Consider the following 26,808-nt stretch of genomic DNA (forward strand, 5'->3'; position numbering starts at 1 on the left):
ACATTCGAGTCGAAGTGTCTGCTATGTTGAATCTTTAAAAGTTTATTTTCAACGTTCTTAAGTAGCATATTACTCATCACATTCTACAAATTAATCTTTTTCATAAACGATTTTCCCGGCTATTTCAAAATTATTTTTTATGGAATCTCTCGCGTTTAGTATCAAAGGACCTTTGGAGAGATTTTCGCTTATGGCTTTCTGGGTTGTCTTCTCGTTTTAGTGACCAGCAATAGTCAGCTAACATATGTTTATCCCACCGACCTTGGTAGTGCATTTCTTGTTGATACAAATCCTGGTGAAATCTTTCGCCCATCTCTTCGCTGTACGCTCCAAGATTTTCAGGGAAATAGTCCAAGTGACATTTGAGAAAATGCAATTTGAGACTCATATTGCATTGCAATATTCGATAGTGTTCTAGCATATCAGACACTATTTTTTTATAATAAGGATCCTTCTTGTTTCCTAAAAATCCTTGCACTGTATTCTTAAAACCTAACCAAGCATTTTTTTCAATGGGCGTCATTGTTTTTATAAATTCATCATCGTTTATGAGCTTTCTAATATCAGGACCCACAAAAATACCTTCCGATACTTTTGCATCACTCAAATTAGGAAATGTAGACCTAATGTACTTAAAACAGTCACCTTCTTGATTTAACTTTTTCACAAACTGCTTTATGAGACCTAATTTGATATGCAATGGTGGTAATAATATATTGTTTCTGTCAATAAGAGATTTTTCAACCACATTGTACTCCCCAACTTTCCACTCACGTCTTTTTAGCCACTTCTCTTGTTTCCACTGCAGTTCCTGTTTTGCACGGCTATCCCAAAGGCAAAGAAAGCAAGGGTATTTAACGTTACCCGATTTCAAACCTACTATAAGGTTGATCATTTTAAAGTCACCACAAAGAAGCCAGTCGTGATCATTATACTTTATTTTTTCCAAAAGTAATTGGAAATTCATGTAAGATTCCTTGAGTACAGTAGAGTGGCCTACCGGAAGTGCAGCATATGTATTTCCATTATTCAACAGAACTACTTTCAGGCTTTTCACTGAGGAATCTATGAAAAGACGCCAATCTTCTGGCTTATATATACCACTTTGATATAAATTCATAAGTTCTCTAATGTCATTACAAAAAACTATTCCATCTTCTTTTGAAAAAAATTTAAGAAACTCTTTTTCTCTTTTTCTGTAAACAGTAACTTTAGTACCGGATGACAGTAGGTTCCTTTCTTTAAGCCTGGAGGCAAGAAGCTCAGCTTTGTCTTTCGGTAGGTTTAGATCGCGAATAAGATCATTCAATGCATTTTGGTCAAACAATTTAGGACTTTCATCATCCGAACTAGATTCAAAAGGAAATTCTCCAGTCTCATCTGTTTCCTCGGTATCCATTGATACCGGGTCAGATTCATCGACTCTTTTCTCAGAACCTCTCATAGTTCCTACTTCTGCTGGTGTTACGCTGTTTACAAAAGGATATTCTATTTTGTACAAATATTGTTTTTTGAAACCTGTTGTATCGCATAAACAAAAGTAGCAATCTGTTGTATGATCTCTTGGCTCGCGCCATATAGCTGGCCGAATGACGACATCTGTCATTGTATCTTTTCCATTCCATTTCATCAAAAATTGTCTACACGTATTGCAAATTGACTTAGGTACCCATGTTTTATCTAAACTCGTCATCTGTTGCCCGTAGCAATTATTGTATAATGTCTGTATAGATGTAGTTATTGGTCTACGGTATTTTTCCGTATCATATTTTCCACATATATAACAAAATGTGTTTACTTTATTAAAACAAGAAACTCGCGAACTCATTGTAAATAGTAAATTAAATAATAACATAATAATTAAATGTATCTTTCGGTAATTTGTCTTACGGAATGATGAACTTTGACAATTACCATTCACATAGAATCAACAAGTTAGCCGGATCTCCAACACGAGAAAATATATTGGACCAACTACCTATTCAAAGAGATCTTTTCCACAATTTTTAATCACACACTCGCACTTATAAATAAATTTCTAATGAAGAGAAAATGCTAGTAAAAAACTATACCAATATCAATCTCACGTATGCATCCAACCGTTAGCCCGCCACTCAAACGTGATCTCTAACACGGAAGGAACTAAAAAAACATAAAATTTCTTTAGCCTAGCATTTCGGAGTAACTTCGAAGTTGAAAAGACTTCCAGAAGGTATTCAAACCGGTGGCTGTAAATTTTAGCCTGTACCTCAAACGTGATATCTTGTAAATCGAGTATTCAAATCAATCGCGTAGTTAAAATATTCTAGAGGCGAAACTCCTTCTATCAATTTTTCTATGCTACTGAAATATTGCTAGTAATACACTTTTTCTCATGTGCACCGAACCGTTAGCCTGCCACTCAAACGTGATCTCTAACACGGAAGGAATAAAAAGAAACGAGTGTTTTCATATATCTCTTAAACTGTCAGCTTACTATTCCAGAGCAACCTCGAAGAAGAAAAAATTTTCTGAACAATGATCACAATTTGAACCAGCGGATAACACTTTCAGTCTGTAACTGAAACGTGATTTCTAATTTATGATAACTTAAAATTTATCACATTTTTGAATATTCTAAGAAAATCAAGTCTCATGATCCAACTCTAGTAAAGTTATGATAAAAAAAATTGAAAATCGATTAAGTTCAGTATTTTTTACAATGTTTAGCATATGGAGTCATGTAATTTTCAGACAATGTTGGAAATAACATTTCAATTGTCAACTATTGGTTGGTGACATTACCAAAACTAAAGTATGATATACCGTGCGATTATGAGGAAACTGGCCATAGGCCATCCCGTGTTGCCATTTAGTTTATATGGGAAAGCAGGTATAAATTGCAGGGGGTCTTTTCAGGTCACCTACCTGCTTTTCCATGTAAACTAAATGGTAACACGGGATGGCCTATGGCCAGTTTCCTCATAATCGCACGGTAGATATAAAGGTTTTGGACTCTAGGGCGGCAAGATACTGGGTTTGTGGGTTGAGTAAGTGGGGGTGTAGCGTCTTGGGGTCGCAGGTTACAGGGCCCGGGGGTTAAGGAAATTGGGGTTAGAGGGTTTGGGGTTATAGGGTCGCAGGTTACAAGGTTCGGGGGTTAAGGAAATTGGGTTCACGGGGTTTGGGGTTATAGCCTCGCAGGTTACAGGGTTCGGGGGTTAAGGAAATTGGGGTCAGAGGGTTTGGGGTTACAGGGTCGCAGGTTACAAGGTTCGGGGGTTAAGGAAATTGGGGTTAGAGGGTTTGGGGTTATAGCCTTGCAGGTTACAGGGTTTAGGGTTGCCTCAGCTTCAAAATCTGACTTCGTATTCGTGATCAGTGACCCCAAAAACACATGTATACATTTTTTCGGTCGAATGAGATCACTTATAAAATTTTAGATGCGCCATATTGGATCCGCCATTTTGAATTTTCAAAATCTGTCCTTATATTCTTTAACAGCAACCTCAAAAACCCATATATAGATTTTTTCGATCGAATACGATCACTTATAAATTGGGCTTATAGCCTCACATATGCTACATAGGCTGTTTTAACGTTGTTACAAAACTCCGAATATATTTAACTTTAATCAATGATATCTCGACGAAAAAAAAAGCCATCTTGAATCTGAAAAATGGATTTAAAAGGACAAGAGTGCTCCTTTGTGATGCTTCTACTCGTTTTGGAAAAAAAAATTTATTCAAGATGCTATGTAACCTCAAAAATAGCAAAAAACGGTGTTTTTTGCACTTTTAGGTTAGGATATCTCGCAACTCAGACGTATAGGCTAAATTCTGAGCTCGGATTCGTTTTCAGTGCACCAAAACACTTCGGGTACACTAGGTCCGGTCTCAGGTTCTGAGATTTGTTGGCCTGTGTAATAGACGCAGTCGAGTGGTTGCCGCTGAGGCCCACCGTAATGTGGACGACTTTCTACGTCGATTCATAACTGCAGACAAAACATGGATACACCACTACACTCTTGAGACGATGGAACAGCCAAAACAGTAGCTTGTGAAAGGTCAACCAGCTCCAAAGAAGGCGAAGTCAGTGAAATTGGCTGGCAAGGTTATGGCCACTGTTTTTGTGATGCACGTGGAATTATTTTTGTCAACTATTTAGAAAAACAAAACAAACAATCACCGGTGAGTATTATGCGTCGTTGTTGGACCGGTTAAGCGAAAAAATAAAGGAAAAACATCCTTATTTGGACAAAAAAATATTCTGTTTTATCAAGACAATACACGAGTGCACACTTGGTTAGTTTCAATGGCTAAAATTAAGGAATTGAAGTTCGAAATAGTAGACCATCTACTGTATTTACTAGATTTGGCTCCTAGTGACTTTTTTTATTCCCAAACCTAAAAAAGTAACTTGTCAGACAACAATTCATCTCGAACGAGGAGGTCATAACAAAAACAAATGGCTATTTTGAGGAACTTCCAAAATTATTTTTTTTTGATGGCTTAAACAAAATACTTGAAGGACGCTCGGAAAAGTGTATCGAGCTAAAAGGAGATTATGTTGAAAAATAAAAAAAATTTACCAAATAAAAATGGTTTTTATATTTTTTTCTGAGGACTTATTGACTCACCCTCGCAGCAAGCTCATCTCGTCGATGTACAGGCTTGTTCTAGAGACAATCGCAGCTATAATTGGTTTCTCACGATAATTTATAATTTTTCATAGTATGCATTGACGGTGCCGACGAAAAACCGAATCGGTAGTGATATAATAGTGGCAAAGAAATCTGTTTTAGTGAAAGGCCGAGTGTTAAATAATCTTTATACGGACATAAGCAAGAACTTTTACAATGCAGTTTTTGAAGTTCTCGTAAGAAAAATATAAAATTAATTTCTACTCGACTTGTAGTTCACTCAAAGCTTCAATATGTGAACAATTCAATCGCACGTTGAAAAATGCTATGTAGAAAAAATTTAGTCTACACGGTAATCACAAATTAATGGATATACTTTCAAAGCTCATTATTGCTTACAAGAGTTGTAAACACAGAGCGATTGGTATAAAACTCATTAAAGAGTTACAACAGTGAATCAAGCTTGAGTATTATATTTAAAAATGATTAAGAAGGAGATCAAAGTACAAAGTTTGTGATAAAGAGAGAGTGAGTAACGCGAAACAAACATTTGAAAAAGGATACCGAAATAGTCTACGGAAATATTTAATATTGTATGCGTACCTCGATAAATTCAACTACTTATTTCTTGTCTGTTTACGCATGTCACAGTTCAAATCAATTTGTTCAACGCTCCACTCTGATTAAATTTTTAAACATGATGTACTTTTTTAAGACAAACCGTATTATTAACCGTATTATATATTATTATTATTATTTATATGCATCGAGTGTTATTTTATCATTTTTTGTAACTACATACTCAGCATCTAATATAACATTCACTTTTATAGAATTATACGTCTCCAAGGCTTTATTGATTTTAGCACGAAAATATCGTTTAGCATATCTCAAAAACATAGTCAAATCTAAAGGCCTGAGATTGGTAATCAAACCAGTCTTAATTCGATCTTTAAGAGGACTATTGATATCACTCCAATGAACTGTTGCATCTTGAGTTATATTTATCGTTTTACTTAAAATATTAATTGGCTTCGATCGTTTCTTACCAGTGCTAACCACATTCAAAAGTTTGATGATGATTGCGATGCTGCAGCTTCTTTACGTGTTATTATAGCAGTAAATTGGATAATAATAGACTGCGATACAAGTATAATTTTATAATCATAGAGTACATGCAAAATACTTCTAATTGTGCACATAGTTGTCTGCAATTGATGTTTGCTAGCTACGATTAAGTTTGACATTTGAACAAGTTCATCAACTTTTTGCAATGCCAACGAACCTAATTTCAACCATCTTTTGATATCTTCAACGGTCACATCACTATCCTTCGCAAAGCGATATGTATGCAAAAGTATTAAAGCAGTGTTCTTGAAATACTGAGTCATGATGTGGAATTATAACATTGCGTAAATGATATTTCTTTTACTATAGTTCACAATGATGCAAGCGAACAATTCATCAAATTTAACAAACGTCTCACATTTTATCGAACACTAGTCTACTCTGGTTGTAAGAGCCATAAGGGGGGGGAGTGAATTGGTTAAAAAATTATGATGGGGTATCACGAAATATTATTTTAGAGGAAAATAATCTTATTTATCAAAAATAAATTTATGGGTGAAAAATGATGATTGCAAGCTATGTATAAAAAACGCTCATCCAAATATTTTTTAAGCAGTCATGATGTAGTTTGTTGTAGATATTTAAGGCTTCAAGACTTTCATGGATGAGAAGAGTATGTAACACCTTCGATCTTTCTATTCAAACCATCTTATCTGTAGAGGTTGTTATTGAATAAAAACAATCCGAAAATCGTTGGTTGGTTGAGAACGTTTATAGGATTTGGTGATCGTAAAGTAAATCACCAGATTTTACGAACTTCGAAAAATTTAAGAAAAATCTATTCGGAGCTTCTATCTTTGCCAAAGTTCTCGGAAAAGCAAATTAGTTCAGATCTTTGCTGATCAATGCAAAAGTAACTTTTTTTCCTTTCTTTTACATATAATTATAAAGTATCATCTATATCTTATTATTATTATTTTATTTTTTAAAGAACGACTGTGCTCAACGTTGAAGAATTGAATGAAGGTTGTCCTTCATTCAAGAAACTATCAAACCTAGTATTTTATTCATGCAGTACCTACCATGCCAAGTATCCACCAAACCGATCATGTGCCTACAAAAACGCGCTTGCTATTACCAAATGGATGCTTTCTCGTCAAAATCTCAATTAATGATGACTTATAATTACATTTTTTTGTATGAAATTTTATATATCTTAGAAATAAATAAAATAATTGAAATATATTGTTTCTCTGAAGATTATTCATTACCCTTACAAATGATGGAAAAATAATAGATATTTTAGCAATAAGAAATAATTAATAGTATTTCATCATGATTTTAATCAACTTTAATTTTAATTTTTAAGTGAGTAGATCAGTATAAAGTTATTAGAACAATTTGATATATTTAATTTTTTTCCTATTTTTATTTGAAAATCAATTGAGTAGATTTATAAAAAAAATATAGATAATTTATTGACAATATAGATTTATTGACAAAAATTTATACAAAATAAGCATGTCTCGTAATTGTTTGGCGACATATCGGACAATCATTAAGTTTTGCTGTGCATGCTGTATAAAACAATATGTTTACATGGAGAAAAAAGAGACTATAAAGAGACTATACCAATTCTCGCATTGAAACATATTTTGAACTCATTAAGTTCAAGCTATCGTAAGATATCAGCTGTATCTCGTCCTGACTTTCCAATTACTTCTTCTGTATCTGTATTGTTTTTAATAAAAATCTTTTCGAAATCGCGTACGAGGGCTGTCCCAAAAGTATCCGACCCACGTTCATATCTTCGCGTGGAGAGACTCAGGCGACCTCTGGAAGGTATGAACGTTACCAGCAACTCAACTTTCTTAGTTCTCGAACGTCAAATGTCTTAGTTCTCGCGCAATGTGTAATTGTTTATAACGACTTTTTTTGCGTTCGTCGTAATGGTTTATTGCTAAAAATGGCAGAACGAATAAAACAACGAATTTGCTTAAAATTTTGCTTCAATCTAGGTAATGGCTTGCTTACGATCTTAATACAAAACAACAATTTATGTAGTAGAAACTTCCATCCGTGCCTTGGTCAAAAAAAGCCCGTCAAAGTCGAAGCAACATCAAGTTAATGTTATTGTTATTGTTATTACTTCAAGAACTACGTCCACGTGGAACGCTGCAGAGGTAAACTAAGTACCTGTACGCATTAGTCTTGGTTCCCTATAGTCATGAATATGCAAACTCACCTTTTCTATCATTTTTTTAAATGATGTAGGAGGATAAAGTTTAACACAATCATGACTGGACCTACAGTTTAAGGTGGAATCGGAACCACCGGAATCACAGTAACACACATATGAAAATTTCATTTCTGAAAATCTTCACATATCCGGGGCTCGAACCCGCGACCTCTTACACAGAAGCCTGGGCTCTTACCCACAGAGCCACCGTGACCCCTAAATGTTGTTTTTTTTTTATTATAAGGGCGTTGTGCAACATGGATATGCTCTTACAGTCCAGACAATCAACAAAGAGTACTACGTTGGAGTTTTAAAAAATTGCATGATGCAATTAAGAGAAAGCGACCGCAACTTTGGGAAACCGATGGCTGGCTTCTTTATCACGACAATGCTCCAGCGCACGTATCAAACCTTGTGCAATAGTATTTATTGAAACAGTGTTGTGCAGCTCCTCCAGTCTTCAAATATTTCCGATATAGCTCCCTGCGACTTTTGGCTGTTTCCTTGATTGAAAATGCTGCTAAGAGACATTGATTCGACGATAAAGAGACTATACATAGTTGAAATACTTGAGATAGTTGAAACTAATGCTACGAATGCACTAAAGGCGATTCCGAAGTCTGACTTTCAAGAGTGCTTTAAGAAGTGGAAACATAGATACGAGCATCTTATTCAATCAAATAGGGACTATTTTAAAGGATACCAGCCTCCGGATGACAAAAATTAAATCAAGCGCCGAGAAATCGAGGTAGGTCTGATACTTTTAGGACAGATCTCGTATAAGTTGTTGACAAACTGATGCTATACTAATTGTTGTACTTGTTAGTTTTTCCATTGAACTTAAATCAGCAAGCTCTTGAATGATATTATTTACTGATGCTAACATTGGCAGTTACATTTAAGTTCTTTATAGGTATACTGCTAATCTAAGATGTTACTCAACATTCCACAAACCTTCTTACTTTTTCGTGGCGATATTGATACAGGGTTCGATCCAATCAATACATTACCGCAGAATATTTTGCAAATAAAACGACATCGACCAGCCTATTGCTGATGTGATGATATAGGGTCGTTATCTTCTTTCCAGCGAGAAATTTCTATACAACATTCAAAGCAGCACTTCCGATCAATCTAACCCGTATAACAAAAGCCAGCTGCGGCTAGATTTGTTCGTTGCACATATTTGCAAAACCATTCAGCAGTGAAACTATTCAGTCTCGTTTGCTCAAATCAAAAAAAAAATGAAATATGACTATAAGAAAATATATAAATTATTTTCGTATCAGAAAAATTAATTACCTGTAGTTCATCATGTTGTCGCTTAGAATCGTTGTAGAATTTCAGACGATTGCATTACAAAAAACTCTTACGACTTCTTTTTTAACAAGAATACGCTTGTTGCAAATAGTTGAATGCGACTGCTACTGAGATGTAGTTCATTTTTATACTTGGACTACTTATTTGCTTGGTGGTGACTTTGACATACTTGTCATTTTTTATGTCATTTTTGCCTTCGGATCAAAAATGTCAGTTAGCCTGCTCAACACCGGAAACGGATAACGAAGAATAACCTCGAATACTATTACCGATATCACATGCCGATATCGTAAGCCGATAATCAAGATGCCGCTGACACCTTCACCGTTAATAATGTAAGTACTTTTTCTCTCTTTCTATTTTTTAGTTTTCCTTGCATGTAAGATTTTTTTCCTTGATTTTAAATGTGTAATATAATTTATAATTAATTAGTAGTTTAAAGAGGATTTCTTTATTTTTAATTGTTAATTATAAGCCTGAGTTTGTTTTGAATAGATATACTTACTGCCCTATTTAATCTAACGCAAGAAAGATATTTTATCAAACATGATAGTATTTTAATAATATATATATTATACAAATCTATCTTAAATGAACACGTAAATAAAGTAGGTGCACCTACCCTTCGTTGAGGTTACGGTGATCAGCCGTAAGCGTTAACTTTCCAACTTTCGTTTGGGGTCCTGAACTCCCTAATGCAACGCCGCTCTTCGCACTGTTCCCTGCTAGGAGCTGGTACTACTTATATTGCTGCAGTTCCGGCAATGATGCGCTGGCTACTTATTATTTAGCTGCTTATCTTGGGGTAATGTAAGTTGGCACCTCACTCATAGTTGTTACTGTTCTTTTTCGTCACTCGAAAACACAAACAATGTGTTCTGGACACTGGCTCAGGCTTACTGCCCTTCCAAAATAGCGCGCTCGCCCCCTCTCTCTTCAATCAGTTAGCTCGCGTGTCGCGATCGCTACCGAATCGCGAACGGCTCGATTCCCTCAATCGATTATTATCGTTGCAACTAATAGGTTCATAAAAAAAATTTTATTAGTGCGTTGAATTAAATGATATAGTAAAAGGCGATAAATAGAACGAAATTAAAGAAATTAATTTTACTTGTTTATTCTGTCGTCTTCTTTCGATCACTTCCGCATTTCTCACTTTTATTTTAACTACCATTTCTCCACTGTATTTTTTCTTGTACAACCTTCATTTGCTTGTTTGCATATTTCTCTTTTACAATCTTTCTCACTCTTCCTCTTACACTATTTTTTTGCTTAAAATTTTGTTATGATTTAAATAATAATTTTTTTGTTTACAGCTGTCCATTTCCATCATCAGTTCTAACTGGATCGTGGATATCAAACGGTGCGGGAAATTATGAAACATCCCAGATTTGTAAGTTAAATTATTTTGTAGATTATATCAGTGTAAGTCAAATTAGTTTGTAAAAGAAATTAAAAATATTCATTTTTAATTTTTTCAAGGGCGAGTCGATTTTACAATAAATATTTACCCGTGACTTTATTTACTAAATTATTTACACGGGGATTCGGAAGATACAATGCTTCGGCTACTGAACAACTTGTCGGACGTGCAGGTTGCAACATTCACGCGTGAGAGAGCTTGGGACGGAAAGAAAAAGGAAATCAAGGTTATACCCTACTGTTACAATTTAAAACTTTATTAATTTTCAAAGGAAAGAAAATATAAAAGAAATTTGCAAATTTAAATACAGAAAAAAAACTGTCACGGGGAAAACTGTTTAGTATCGATTTCTCCGTCGTCATTGTCCTTTCGCTGTCCGCGCGTGCTATCGTTGAGACGGGCATCGATGTACGTAATTACGTTAGCGCATTACTATTGTCCGGTTTGTATAATTTGAGCTGATGGATTAACAGCATAGGCAGGATTAGAGCTGCACAGCTTCTGGCAGGCCATGGAGGTGAAAAGGCGCGCGGGAGAGGGAAAGAAAGAATATATAAGAGAATGAAGGATGAGGAGCGATAATTATTGTACGTGAAGATTCGACTCGGGGTAAGACCGGTGGTAGCAGAGAGTTGTTGTACGTGAAGATTCGGCTCGGAGTGTCATCGTTGACAGCAGCGCAGAGGACTGGTGTGAATTTGGTGTGCGCCACAGATTGCAGCAGGAATCTTAGTTTTAGTTTGTTGACCGGTGATTTGGTGAACCAGATCGTTCCCGGTCTTTATAGCACAACCATCAGTGTTTACTCCATCACCCCGATGCCTAAGTCTATTGGAAGGAAAGGTGTGTCAGCTAGGGCAACCGACACAGTGTGAGCTCTTCTCTCTCTTTCCGCTTCTCAAGAATCAGTTTGAATGCGCGCATGATAGTCGTGGTGTCATGGACTCTGGACAATCGGATGCTTCATGGTGTGCAAGATTGCGACCGCAGAACAACCTTTGTTTTTTCCAAGTTTGCCGAAAAGGCTCACCGTTGCCTGCCGTACAGAATTGCCGCTTTGCAACGGTTGAACATTTCTCCGAGAACACCGCTTCGCCCGAAAACTTCTACGGGAATCTGTATTGCGTTTCTTGATTTTTGCTTATTTGTTTGTAAGTTCTTTTGATCTCTTTTTATACATATATACTTTATTGTTATTGTTAATAAAGAAATAATTTCGGATTTTTATAAGCTATTTAATTGAATTTTAAGTTATTTCTTTTTCCATTCTCAGGCTCTTTCACATGCGAACATCGCAACCTGCATGCTCGACAGGTTGTTCAGTAGTTGAAGCATTTTTCCTTCCAAATCCCCGCGTAAATAATTATTAAATAAAATGGCGGAAAAATTTTATTATGAAAACCGGCTCTCCCTTTACAAAACAAACAAAAAAAGAATATTAATAATAATAATAATAATAATGGAAAAAACAACAAAAACTTTTCGTCAAGCCCTGCCCAGATAAGCGTCTGAGGAGAAGCGGAGTTCACGAAGAAGCGCTTACCCACTGCAAATCGACATTTCTTCTAGACATGCAGTGGTGAGTCTCTTCGGCAGGCTCGGATAACCACAAATCACTAAGCGGTTGCGTTTTTGTTCACCGCTTAACAACAGGTCATCCAGAGTCTGCTACACCACAATCGTCAAGCGTGCTTTCGCGAGAAAACGGAGAGAGTGAAGAAAGAGACGTAAGCTCATGCTGTACTAGTCACCTCTAGTTACCACTTCTTTTTTTCCAGTAGTCTCGGGCGTCGGTGTTGACGCGAACGTCGATGGGTGTGTTGCAGAGACCGAAGACAACACGGCTCACCATATCACCAGTCAGTCAGAATTACAATCTACTCGTACGTTGCTGAATATAAATTATCTTTTTCGCTGTTACTACCGATGTCTCACTAATCCAAGATAATATTCTCTCTCTCCCTTCCCCACTTCGTACGCCTGCATGCTTATTCACTCTCAACGCCCTTAACCGCTAATCTGCACCTTAAATCAATAAACAGGGCATTAGTTATATAGATGACGATGGATTATCATCACCAAGGGCTCCGATGCCGATACTGCTTCAACTGTACCATCCAAGAAGAAAAGACGTTGATGACAAGGTGATACCTGACACAGTCGATTGCTAAATTTTTATTTATTTATTTTTGGTAATTAATAAATTTTTTAAGTAATAAATTTTTTGTTAATTTATTTATATTGGAATGGTCGTGGCTCAATTGGTAGAATGCCGAGCTGTGTAACCGTAAGCAGATTGTTTTTATTACACAGTCCGTCGTGAAACTTGATGAGCCTAGTTATTTCCGGTAGATTTTGGATCGCTGAATTTAAATCTGACCTTAAAATTACTCAATCATATCAAGTTTTTTAAATATCCTAACCTAAAATTGTACAAATACCGTATTTCGCTATTTTTGAGGTACAATAATATCTTAAATAAATTTTTTTTTTGGAAAGCTGAGCACGCTATCGTAAAGCAGCACTCTTACCCTCTAAAACCCTTTTTTTGTTATAGCAATTTCGTTAAAGTCTGAAAATAGAGTAAGTTATTTAAAAACTCGATGTAACGTATTTAGTATCATTTGAATCATCCAATCGATACTCATTATCGAAACTGCACCATAACCTCCCTGATAATCCTATTACGGACCCTATTACGAACCCCCATGAGACGTATTTTCTACAGATATAAAGCTACTGTGAATGATTAAAATATTACTTTTTATAGGACAAAGTATTACTAAACACCTACAAATACCTAACCTATATCCACTGATACCGTAGGCATTTGACCAAACGTCGGTTCAACGATAAACACTTTAACCTAGAGTGATGCAAAAGACTCTTACAACTTAATTTACTTGACCCACGAACCGGGTAACTTTGAGGCAGGTACTATTCTAACAAGTTCATTTTACATCCACTAGATGGTTCTCATCGTCGTCTAATGGAATAGCAGAATTTGCTCTACTTCACTGGAGAGCTCAAAGGATGCAGTCGAACGATATAGTTCTAACTTGATACTAGCAGTGCAAATACTACTATCCATGTTAGAGATCGTGTTTCAGCGGCAGGTTAACGGATAAGTATTCAAAATATTGAGAAATCCTTACAAAGATAAAATCAATTGTTTTTGTTTTCCGGTACAATTCAAGCGTTTATATTTATTTGGTATTTCTGTTTCTTACTTAATTATATTTATTTATTTTTCATTTTTCTTTCTTATTTATTTTTATTTACTTATTGTTACTTCTTATTTATGTTCACTTCATAAAGTAGTAAAGTTGCTATTGTTTAATTAGAATTTTATTTTCAATAAAATTGGAAATCTTTGTCCTTGCATTTTTCGTTATATCAAGTGCTTGTATCTTTGTGAATGACAGACCTTCATCATTTATATTAAGTTAGTTTGAAAACTGAAAATACTAACTCTGTTCCTATCAATGCAATAAACTAAAAATCTTCAGATGTCATTAACGTAATTAAGACATTTTCTTAGCACTTCGTATTAAACAGCTTTTTAGATATTATTTTAAGTCAAAAACTTAAATTTTCATAAGAAATGTCTTCACGACAGTGTATGAATGACCCGTAGAAATTTTGTTATGTCTCTGGTGATTTCGTCCCAACTAAACAACGTAAATCTATAACAACATCTATCAAATTATTGTACATAGAATATTTTAATAATGAATTGACCAATTTAAATAAATCTTGGATTCATAACATGATTTACGATACGTGCAGAGTAAGTTTAACACACTGGAAAAATGGAAAAATAAAGTGTATGTCATTTGGCACTCCCATAGTATGGCGAGAACCAAAAAATCACATTGATTTTGTTTATGCCACAGTGGTAAATAAATCAGTACCTTCAATAGCAAAAATAAACACACTATTAAATATGCAAACGTAAAATCTCTTACAAGTCCTACCCTCATACGCCTAAAAATCCTATTCCTATTCATAAAATCAAAGGCTGAGTTGAATGACTTAAATAGAGATTTAGGGAATTCGAAAGAAGAATCGATGCTGTTAGTTTCAAGATTGTAAGAAAAAGGTGCGTTTTTTCCGAAGTAACTTTTACTGGGTACAAAAATCGTGAAGAAGAATTTCTAAAATATTTTACGGAGGCGGAATCATTAACTTTTTGCAACGATGTTTCAGGATTAATGGCTGCTTTAGGTCTTAAAACTTATAATTCAGAAGAGTAGAGACTTTATAGATTTCTCTACCCGCAGTTTGAAGACAGCTCTCTTTCATAATGGAAATCTGTATGCGTGTGTTCCTATTGAATATTCAATAGGGACGGATATTCAGTTTTAGATGAGAAATATAAAAAATAGATTACAAAAAACATAAATGGAAGATATGCGGTGATTTTAAAGTCCTATCCTTTCTTCTAGGCCAAAAAAGTGGATACACCAAATACCTATATTTTATCCGCGAGTGGGATAGCAGATCTGATAAGGAGCACTGGATAAAAAAAACTGGCCTAGTAGGAAGAGTCTGATACCTGGATTCATGAACATCCTTCACGAAGCGTTAGTTGATCCAAAAAAAATTCTCTTACCTATACTGCATATAAAATTAGGTCTAATGAAGCAGCTCGTAAAAGCGCTTGATCAATCAAATGCATGTTTTCAGTATTGACATAAAAAATTTCCAAAACTTAGTGACGCAAAAATAAAATCATAAATTTTTATTGGACCTCAAATTAAATTGCTGTGTAAAGATGACGATATCAAGAAAACTATGTCTATCAAAGAAAAAAATGCATGGTTTGCATTTAAAAAAGTCATAAATAGTTTCTTAGGAAATAAAAAAGAAAATAATTATATAGAGCTTGTAAAAGATATGTTAAAAAAATTTCAAGATCTAGGATGCCGTATGAGTCAAAAACTACATTTTTTGCATAACCATTTCAATTTCTTTCCGAATGAAAATTTAGGTGATATAAGTGATTAGCAGAAAGAGAAATTTCACCAGAACCTACTAGCTATTAAATCTAGGTTTCCAGGATGATGGGATTCTGTTATAATAGCTGACTACTGTTGGTTACTCAAACGTGATGATATAATAACTGTGCATGAATGAAGGCTTATAAGCTTAGATTTCTGCCTAAATAAAAACCTAAGATACTGATTTTTTTAAATAGTAACTTTTCACTCAAGTATTTTCAGGAACAATAAAATTACAACAATCGTACGTAATACTAACAGTATATTGTTTAAAATGTTAAAAATAATAATATTAGTAAAATTAAAAAAAGAAAACAAAAACAAAAAAGAGGTCTCAGTAATCGATACCTTCTCGCAGTTAGTTCTGGAAACGGACGTTGCTGCTATAAACATTCGACATTTGTTTATAGTTTGAGGGATTTGGTGAGTTAGAGTTCGTAGATTATGTGTTGAAAAACAATGTAATTAGATTTCAGTACAATTTTTTTCAGTCATACTGTATTTCCACTCTCTTTGTACCGATTGTAATTTTTTCTAGCTGGTAAAACTTGGTTAATGTATTCTTCCTATTCTAAGGGTCGGAGGTTGAAAACCAGCAAGTTACCGGCTTCGTGAGTCAAGGAAATTAGATTGTAAGAGTCTTTTGCGCCGCTTTAGGTTAAAGTATTGATCGTTAAACCGACGTCTGCTCAAACGCCTACGGTATTAGTGGATATAAGTTAGGTATTTAAAGGTGTCCAGTAATACTTTGTCCTATAAAAAATACTATTTCAATCATCTACACTAGCTTTATATCTGTAAAAAAAACGTCTCATAGGGGTCCGTAATAAGATTCTGAAGTTATGGTGCAGTTTCTATGATGAATATAGATTCGTTGATCCCAATGACAATAAAATACGTTACATCGATTTTTTTAATGACTCACTTTATTTTTAGGCTTTAACGAAATTGCTATAACAGTAAACTTCAAATGACGATCTTAAACAGGTAAAAAGATATTACAAATTTTAAAAAATTGTTTTAGAGAATAAAAGTGTTTCTTTAGTATATCGTACTCAGTTTTTCAAAAAAAATTTATTCAAAATGTTATTGTACCTCAACAACAGCGATTATCCGTGAGCACTGCGATAACGGCGAAGCCCTCCTTTAGTACTTCTCAATTTTATCTTTGTCTCGTGCCCCCGTGCGTCCTTCCACACGAGCGAAGGTACGCGACCGTAGAAAACGAGGCGTTAATCAGCGTCGTATCTCTAATTTTGTATCCGTTAATTAGTAATAAATATAGTCGAAGCTTATTGAGAGTAATTTCTGTGTACACCCATCATTCTCTTCCTCTCGAGCTATCATCCATTACACCAACTTCGTGACGACGCCCATCGTCACTGTTGCAGTTGAGCGAAAGAACCTCCTGTACCTTCCCCTTGAAAAAAAAAAAAAAAAAAAAGTGACCCGACGCTGGGGCACAGGCTCATTACAGGGCTCGTGGAAATCATCAAATACGATTATTCTCCAAACGCGCATAGTAGTGTCACATGGCATCTTTTGTGAGAAAGCTGTAAACTTGGCAGATTTTTGGGTGAAGAGAAATGGTGTGCGGTTTGAAATGCACTTATTCATTTTGAATTCGAGGAATTTTGTTGTGTAGGGTCAGTGCGTTGTGGATTGAAAAATTGTGTCGCGTTAGTATAGGTGTAGGTCATGGATCTTGCTGGTGGCGCGCGTCAGGGACGGATCATTTGTGTCAGGAGGTATCGTGCAGCGCATAAGGCACAGGTTGTGCGTGTGAAAATCATGCCGCAATGCCACCACCTCGATTGGTTAATCCCGCGATGCGCAAGATCTTGAGGGATCGAGGCGTGCAAGCGTTGAAACGGCGCATTACCGCGACCCCACCGGTTGAACTCATGGCCCTATTGCAGAAGAGCCAGTTGAGTATTGCTGGCACGTACGAGGAACTGCAGGACCGCATACTACGAGAGATTGTTGCCTGTGAGAGATCGGAGCTAAATCCGCCGCTGGATCCTGGAGACTTTGCGTCCGGTTTTGTCGGAGGACCGCCCGATAGCATTCTCCATGAGGAGTCAAGAGAAATTACGATGACCGAGACGCCGAGTGACGATGAGGCCGAGGTCCGGCGAGTGGAAGGCCAGACCGAACCCGCGGTGAGCCGTGACCGGCCACGCGCACCGTCGCGACGCATAGAGTCACGTCGCGCTATGGCGCGTACTCAGAAGGCCGGACTCAACGCAAAAGATAACCAGGTGGAGAGCGCCGATTTGCCGTCCTCGGATGGAGCGCTGGCGGCGAGTACCATCGAAGAGCCGGCTCAGTATCCTGGTGCCCAGTATTGTTGACAGGAGGACGAGTCTGGCATCTTGGACCAGGTGTGGGGCGCGTTTGCGCAGCTGCCACGTTTACACATATGTAGGGAAGTGTGACAGGCCCTGTTCGGTTTCTATCGTGTGGAGGAGGCTACGATAGGAGTTCACGCCGATGAGATATCGCGTAGGGTATCCGTTGCGCCAGTGACTGCTCGAGCCCCAGAGGCGCGAGCGCCGGGTAAAAAATCGTTCCCTTCTATTGGAGAGGTAAAACGAGCAGGAATTGTTTTTGTATGAGGAATTGAGCGAGGCTGCAGTGGAAGTACCAATTAACATCGGACGAGAGTCGAGCTCATCAATTACTTTGGGAGAGTCAGCGGGCCCGGCTAAAAGTTTGAACGAAATTTTTTGAGAAATTTTTCGCAGAAGGGCGGTCTGTCAGAATTAAAGACGAAAAGATCGGGCACAGGGCAGAGGACCATCGTGAAGGGCGCTCGCGCCGAAGGATACGAACTGAAAGCGAGGAGGAAGAAAGTGCCGACGACTCATCGGGCTCGGATGAGAATGACACGCGTGCGCCTATACCAGAGAGGCATGGAGGGGACCGAGAGAGACGGTGAGCGAGAGCGAACAACCGCGCGCCGCGTCGGCATATAGAAGGTAAACCAGCTGACGCAGTGAGCGCCTGGTCGCTCAAATTTAACGATGGAGGTAACGCGGATGCGGACGGATTCATAAGGGAATTGACGCGATGCCAAAATTTTTATGGCTTGGATGATGGTGAGGTATTTGAAGCGGTGGGCGTGGTTCTCTCGGGGAAGGCAGCGTTGTGGTACCGAAATAACAAGGTAAACTGGTTCAACCTCGATGAGATTTTAGAAGACTTGAACGAGGAAGTCGGTAGGAATTGAAGGCAATCAGGCTTGTACCAGGAGCTGCGCTTACGGACGTAAGCCTAAGGTGAATCCTTGAGCAACTACATCACCGCGTTCCAGTGTATAATTAGGCGTTTTGACCATCCCCCACTGGAGAAGAGGCAAATGAGCATCTGCAAGCAAGGCTTGCACCCGACGTTCGCGAGAGTACTGTATCGGAAGTTATTCGCGTCTATGAGAGAATTGAAGCGAGTAGACTGCATGAGTGGCAACGCGATCTAAAGAAGCGCTGGTGGTCACCGCCGGCCCCCGATAACATGCTCGTAGCTGACGCGGCATATAAGAGCATATGGAGACCCGGCTGAATATCTGCGAATGCGACAGCAGTAAAGAAAGAGAAGGTCGAAGTCGCACTGGTTGAGCGGTCGGAGAGTGCTCGATCGCGCACGCGAAATGAAAGAAAGAAAAGTTTTAGGTCAAGCTTTTGGGAAAATCTGTTAAATAAGTATGATCCAGTTAGGTGTAGCCGACATCGATAGTGAGGAGTTATTAGAATCGGTAGGAGGGACGAGTAGGTCACGAGATTGCCGTTTGTCCGTGCTCGCACTAGAGTGGTCGTACGTTGGGCAGAAGTCACACCGAGCAAGGTGTCTTTGAACCGTGTCTAATCAGGGGGCGCGGCACCAGAGGAACCACGAAGCTTAACGGGATCCGAGAAGGTGGTGGTATTAGGAAAGCCTGAGTTAACGGGGAAGAGGAGCGTAGGGTTAGATGAACCGCAATGCTCTGGTCACGGCGAGTTGGACTGTATCGTTGAAAACGAAAACCCAAACAGGACAGATAAAGCGCTAAACAGGGGCCAGTTCGAGCAGACCACGAATATGCTCCTTATGCTCCTTAGACCTTCCAGCGGAATAAAAGGTAGTGTAGCGGGGTGATGAACGAGACGAGCCGGCAGTGAGGGAACCGTTGCGATGCTCCTTGAGACTACTCGCGCTAGTTGAATTAGCAATGAATAAGTCGCCGCAGGAAAGTAAGATCTTCGCCGAATGCGTCGAAAAAAATAGTGGAAGCACTTTCTGTTTTAGTGAAAGGGAAGACCGAGGCATGCTCGGGAAATTCCACCACAGAGGAAACGAGTGATAGGGATGTAGCGCATATAACGGTAGTCGACATTTTCGTCATGATTAATATCAATGGCACGAATTACTCGGGTTTGCTAGACTAGAATGCGCAAGTGACCATCGTAGGCCCGAAGTTGGTGAACAGGTTCAGGTCGCGACTGAAAACTCCGACAATAGTAGTGAAAGGAGTCTCGGGCAAGGAACCAGATGCACTCGGAGATTTACAGTTGCACCTGGAGTTCGGCGGAAACTGCGGAATCTTGACAGCATGCGTGATGGCGAGGTGTGCTCACGACCTTATACTCGGGATCGAATTTAGAATGAGGGAATGGAAGAATTTAGTATCGAGATGCGCTAATGGAGGCCAAAAGATTTGAGAACGTGGATTCCGCTTGCGAGTAACGAAAATAGGTTGGCGTATATCTTTGTGGAGTGCGTGGGATTGACCGGATATTATTATATGCAGCGAGAACAGGTATTGACGCTCGTACACAGCATTGTGTCGGCGCCCGAAGCCGCGCCAGCCATGGTGAACGTGATTAAACATATCATAGACATCGGTGTCGCGCGGCCTATCAAAACACATCTGAGGCGAATGTCCCCTCCGATCTTAAGTTTTACGCAGGAAGAAACAATGCGAATGTGGCACGCGGGTAAAACCGTCGGACAGTCATTGGAGTAGCGCGCTAGTGGTCATTCAGAATGCAAACAGGACGTATTAATTTTACCTCGACTTTCGTCCGGTAAGCAAAGTAACTAAATTCGATGCCTAACCTCGATTCGAATTTGGACTAAGTGCGCGGGACGGTTTTTCTCTAAAAAATTAATTAATGGTCAGCATTTTAGCAGATCTCGTTAGAGGAAAGCAGCAAGCTGTACACTACGTTTACGGTATCGGGGAGAGTTCGAGAGAATTCCGATCGGTCTAATAAATGCCCTCACGACATTTATGCGATTTATGAACATCTTATTTTGCCCGGTGTACTCGCCGAATGTATTTTAGTATATAGATGATTTGTGGTAGTGAGTGCCAGTTTCGAGAATCACATGACTTGGTTAGGTCGAATGCTACGTAGGTTAGTAGAGATGAGCTTTGAGATAAACTTAAAAAAGTCGGAATCCTTTTATACCTTAGTTATATATCTCGACTTGCGACTAGACTGCGAGGGCCTGCGTCCCGACCTGGAAAGGATTCAGCTAATCCTAGAGTACTCAGCGCCAAGAAGCATAGAGCAGCTGCGTCGATTTTTGGGTATGGTAGGGTGGTACACGCGGTTTATTGAGAACAAGAGTGAGACTAACGTACCGCTCACAAAATTGATCAAAAAGAATCAACCGTGGGTATGAGGAGGCGAGCAGCAGGAGGCGTTTGAGCGGTAAAAAGGTGCGCTCACGGAAGCTCCTGTGCTCGTGCGGCTAAACTTTGGACGAGTGTTCTATATGCACTGCGATGGTTCCTCGTACGCGGTGGGCATATGCTTGGTGCAAATATTTGAGTACGGTGAACACCTAGTTTGTTATGCAAGTCATATACTAAATCCGCATGAGTGTCGGTAGACGGTTATGGTTATATCGAGTTTTTAGCGGTTCGCTTTGCAGTTAAAACAATTAGGCCGTATATCGAGAGGTCCCACTTTATGGAGGTGACCGACCACAGCGCGTTGACTCGACTTCTGGGTAAGCGAGACCTTTCGGGGCGACTCGAGCGATGGGTGCTGGAGTTCCAACAGCTCGATTGCGAGATCGTGCATAGGAAAGGTGCTTTGCACCATGTTCCAGTTACACTCTCGCGCGAGTTTAAGGGCGTGACAGAGGTATGTGAACTCTTGGCTATTAAGGATTCTTGGCACCTGCAAAGGCGCCAAGAAGTTCTCGAACGGCCTGAGAAGTACAGAAATTGGAAAGTGGAGGAGGATTTGCTGTACTGGTACATGACAGACCATCTGCTCGACCCAATTACTAATAACGAAGAATGTTGGCGACTCGTGGTTTCACTCGAATATAGAGAAAGAGTGCTACGGATCGCGTACTGTGCGCTTTCGGCAGGGCATTTCGGACAGGAGAAAACTTATGACTGCGTGGCTCGAAGTACTATTAGCGAGGCGTCTGGTACGACGTGAAGAGTTTCGTCGACCAGTGCCAGGAGTATCAACGTTACAAGATCGAACAACGAGCGCCTCAGGGGTTGATTGGAAGGCGCTTGATTGAACGTCCTTGAGCGGTGGTCGCAATGGACGTGGTGGGATTGCCGAGGAGCAAGAATCGTTATAGCTATATCGTGGTTTTTCAGGATCTATCCACGAAATGGGTAAAGCTTAAACCGTTGAGTTCGGCGGACGGAAAGTCGCTCGCACGTGCGTTCAAGGAGTTGATATTGCTGTGATGGGAAACATTCGATTACCTCATTAACGATAACGCGAAAGCATATCAGTGTAAGGTTTTCCGGGATACTCCAAGCGAGTATGGCGTGGAGGGCGTGTTCTGTCCCCTCTATCATCAGCAGAGCAATCCCGTAGAGCGAGTGAAAAGAGAACTAAAGACTATGATCGCTATTTTTATTGATAACGATCTCAGAAGTTGGGATAAATACCTTCACGAATTTAGGTACACGATTAATACTGCGACTCAGTTCTCTACGAAGGTTTCCCCGACATTCTTGAACTTTTAACGGAACCCGCAATCGGTGAAAAGCCTAAAGCGAGGAGTGCAGAAAAGAGTACCCGTGATGAAGGTGGATTCTGAGATTTGGCAGGATAGGTTGCAGTGTCTAAACACGCTACGCGACTTAGTGAGTAGATATATTGAGAGCACTCAAGAACGGCAAAAGAATGCGTATGATAGGAAGCGCCGGTATATTGCGTTTGGCGAAGGGGATCTGGTTTGGCTTAAGCTCCATCCGTTGTCAAGTGCGGCGATAGGCCGAAACACCAGCTTAGAACCTGCATTCGGAGGTCTGTAAAAATTGCTGAAAAGATTTCCGACGACGTATACGAGTTAGAGATAAAAGATAAGCAACAGGTCCCAATGGCGCATTTTAAGGACTTGAAATGATACGTTTCGCCTTGAGTCACGGGTCAGATCCTGTAATTGTTAGTATCATTTTGTACGAGCCGTCGATTTATGTATTAATACATGTTTGTTATTTGTTTGGTTTCTTCTCTTTCTTTAAAATGTAATGTAATTATCAGTAACGGTGTTGATTTTTCTTTGCAGATAGAACAGCGACCGAGAGAGCCGGTGTCCCCGATACCCGAGGTCGTGACAGAGAACATAAGTTCGATCGGTTTGGTCTTGGATAGTTGGGCGGACGTGCTCGAGCTCGGAGCGGAGGTAAGCGTGGCTCAAGCCACGAATTCGCCTCCTCCGACCCTCGAGAGTTGTCCCAGTGAGGCATCCTCGGAGTGCTGAGCCGTAGAAGGCGTTACTCGAGGAGAGCCCCAGAAGAGGAGAATAAAGCTTTAGGGTTCGCAATTTCGTATTGACTGCCATAGTGGGCGAAGTTTCTACGCTCTGCGTTGTTGTCCGCGTTGAGCCGGAGCTCTTGACCCTCGGTGGAGTTCCAACCGACGAAAAATGTTTCACCATGGAGGTGAACAGCGCAGCAGCGGACGTCGAGCTGGAGAAGTTCCTATTGCGGAATCTCGTGGCTCCTTCCACTGAGGCTATTCCTCAAGCAGGAAACCGTAAGACGACTCCCTCGAAGAAAGAGGTTGATTCGGCTACGGTGCCAGAAGATCGGGTGACGGCGAAGACCCCAGAGAAAGGGTTTATGAATGGGCTCCTAGAAGTTATTGAGGAGGAAGAGATCCCGTAAAAGTACGCTCAGGTAGCTAAGATCTTAGCCTCAGTGCGGCCCGCAGAGCACATTCCTGGCCTGTTGGCGTGGAAGTCCCTCCATCTTCAAGCCCTGGATCCACGGTTTTCCTTCTGGCGTCCACCCGCGGTCTCGAACATCACGCCTGTCAGGTACCTGGAAGATGAGCGTCGACAGATCACGGAGGCCCAGAGAGGCAGAGGCCGAAGAAGACGGCGCACACTGTGGTATTATATTAAAACATCAAAAAATTATATTCAAAATGAAATATCTCTACTTAGAATTGACTGATTTTGATAAAATTGATTTCAATGCAAAGCCAATTACTTATAGAATACAGGAAAACCTACAGCGCATGTCGAAATAGATTTCCTATCCTTCAAAAAGTTCGTGGAAATGCAAAATTTTTTGAGGCTGTAGATCTTTAGAGTAAAAATTAAAAATAATTGTTTTTAATAAGAAATTATAAGTTTAAAGATAATTTACTGAATAAATAGAAGTTGAAATTCATCAAATGTCAGGTAATAACAAATTCTTGCGGACTCGCACCCGGTAGGCCCGGGTTCGATTCCCAGTTCCTGCTGATACAAGCACCTCTGAAAAAAGTTTCATGTGCTTTGTTCTCAAACACATTGCAAGCCTCCGTCGCTAATTAGCACTGATGGAACATAAATAGAGCGACGTTAAAATAAAAAAAAAAAAAAAAAAAAAAAAAAACAAATTCTTGGTGGTAAAATTGTATTTAAATATGAAAATTCTGTTTGGCCGGAAGTTGAAAAGTATTTAATAAGCCACACAAAGGAAATTTTATTTATTTAAATTATTTATTTAAGTCCAGAGTAAATATACATTAATAATGATTAATAATATACAATTACATTACATTACATGTAATCCAACAGAGGAATTTCTTCCTGTGCGCTGGTCTGGCATGTTTAATAAACTAATACTAATACTTACAACTAATTAATAATTTGTATAAAGATATTTATGATTTGTTATTTTAATCCCATGTTCTATTTAGCATCTGTCTGGCTGTAGTGAAATATCCTGTTGTTGCATTCATGGTTCTTTTGTAGATGACACGTTCTATGTTTGTTAATCTTGCTGGAGATAAATTGCAATTGTTATTTGCACAAATAAATGTTCTAATATCTAGTATTAATTTGTTGTGGTCTACTGCATCCTCATGGACTTCCGATGTCGGATACAGAGTACCATAGAGATCAATTAATTGTTTTATATTTTTGCAGTTTAATCTATTTGCCATATTGGGTTTCCTTTGATCCATTTTTTAAGTTTGTTTTTCCTAGTTGTCGTGTTGTTAATTGTTTTCAAGTCATTTGGTAGTTTATTGTATAACATAATTGCTCTTACATAACTGTTTTTTATGCTGATAGTTAGTGTTCTTTTTGGGTGTTGGATTGAGGCGAATCTTGTTTTTCTTTCTTTTCCAATATATTTGTCCTTAAAAGTATCGTAGTGGAATAATAGAGATTCCAATGAAAAGCATTGATCTAAGTTAAGTGGGTATTCATGTGTCACAAATTGGTTTTTATAGATTATTTTTAGTAGTCTGTTTTGCAAGTTTTGTATTACTTTAATTCGACCTGTGTACGCTCCTCCCCAAGCTATAATTCCATAGGTCATTATGCTGTGAAAGAGTGCGTAGTAGATCATTATGATGATAATTTCCAAATTCCATGTACGTTGTCTTGTCTATATTCAAAGATAGTTTATTAAGAGCAAGCCAAATTCCCACTATTTTTAGATAACTGTTCATATTAGTTTCAGCTTCTTTCCAATTCTTACCTTTTGCTATGATTGCTGTATCGTCTGCAAAAGATAGTATGGATTTTTCTGGTAGTATCGTTAGTAGATCATTTATGTATTATATCATTTATTTTTATAGTAGGAAAAGTAGCGGACCCAGTATAGTTCCTTGTGGAACACCCATTTTTACTATTTGTTTATCGCTACTTGCATTATTTACCTTCACATATTGTTTTCTATTTGTTAGATAGCTTTTGATAAGGTTATAGGCACTACCCCTAATACCATAGTTGTATAATTTTTGTAACAGTATCTTGTGGTCAACTGTCGAAGGCTTTGGCAAGATCCAGAAAAGTTATTGCTATAGGTTTACTTGCATCTAATTGTTCATAAATGTTATTTGAAATATAATTTAGTGCATGTTTTGTGCTTCTGTTTTTTCGAAAGCCAAATTGATTTGTGGAAAGTAAATTACAGTTGTCAATGAAAGATTGAATTCTTCTATGTATTATTTTTTCAAAGATTTTAGCTATGTTGGAGATTAGAGAAATAGGTCTGTAGTTATTTGCTAAATGTTTTTCTTTTGATTTGTGGATTGGTATAATATCCGCTTCTTTTAAAGCATCAGGCCAAGTTTCATTAATAATGCACTTATTTATAGCAAGTGCAAGTGGTTCAGATACGTAGTGGATTAATGATTTTAATAATAATGAATTAATTCCATCAACTCCTCCTTTTTTGTTTTTTAGTCTGCCAATTATTTTCTTTACTTCTTGTTCATTTGTAAAATTTAAAAATATTGTTTTCGGGTTTATTTTTGGGAGGTTGAGCGTTGCATTTTGCGGTTGTATTATATTATTGCTAAGTTCCGTTCCGATTTCACAAAAAAATGTGTTCATTTTGTTTGCAATTTCTTCTGGATTGGTGATTCTATTATTTTTGTCCGTGATGTAATCAATAGTTTTGTTATTTTGAGTATTTCTCCCTAGTTTGTTGTTGACAACTGACCATAATTTCTTAGGATCATGTTGCACCATTTCTATGATTTTTTTATCGTAATTTTCTTTTGCTATTGTAATTATCTTATCTAAAATTTTGATAAAATTTTTATAGTTATTTTTTTTTATTGTATCGTGAGGATTATATTTCCATTCAATATATAGGTTTTCTTTAGTTTTACATGAGTTTGTTATGCCTTTGGTGATCCATTTTTTTCTTGGCTTCAAG

General features: G+C 38.3%; 1 protein-coding gene across 9 annotated transcripts in view; it reads left to right on the forward strand.

Annotated features, from left to right (window-relative positions):
• LOC131672018 (uncharacterized) overlaps positions 1-26,808 on the forward strand; it is a 769,953-nt gene that overhangs the window by 723,259 nt on the left and 19,886 nt on the right. The window contains exon 11 of one of the 9 annotated variants that reach the window (XM_058948987.1): positions 10,565-10,641. The exons of the other annotated variants lie outside the window; for them this stretch is intronic. Within the exon in view, the coding sequence (XP_058804970.1) occupies positions 10,565-10,627 (63 nt within the window). The 3' untranslated portion in view covers positions 10,628-10,641. Of the gene's footprint in view, positions 1-10,564; positions 10,642-26,808 lie in introns of those variants that run through there. 9 annotated transcript variants of the gene reach the window in all.

The sequence above is a fragment of the Phymastichus coffea genome, unplaced genomic scaffold (genome assembly GCF_024137745.1).
Source record: "Phymastichus coffea isolate CEN01 unplaced genomic scaffold, Cenicafe_Pcof_1.1 PCOF00011, whole genome shotgun sequence".
NCBI classification, from domain to species: Eukaryota; Metazoa; Arthropoda; class Insecta; order Hymenoptera; family Eulophidae; genus Phymastichus; species Phymastichus coffea.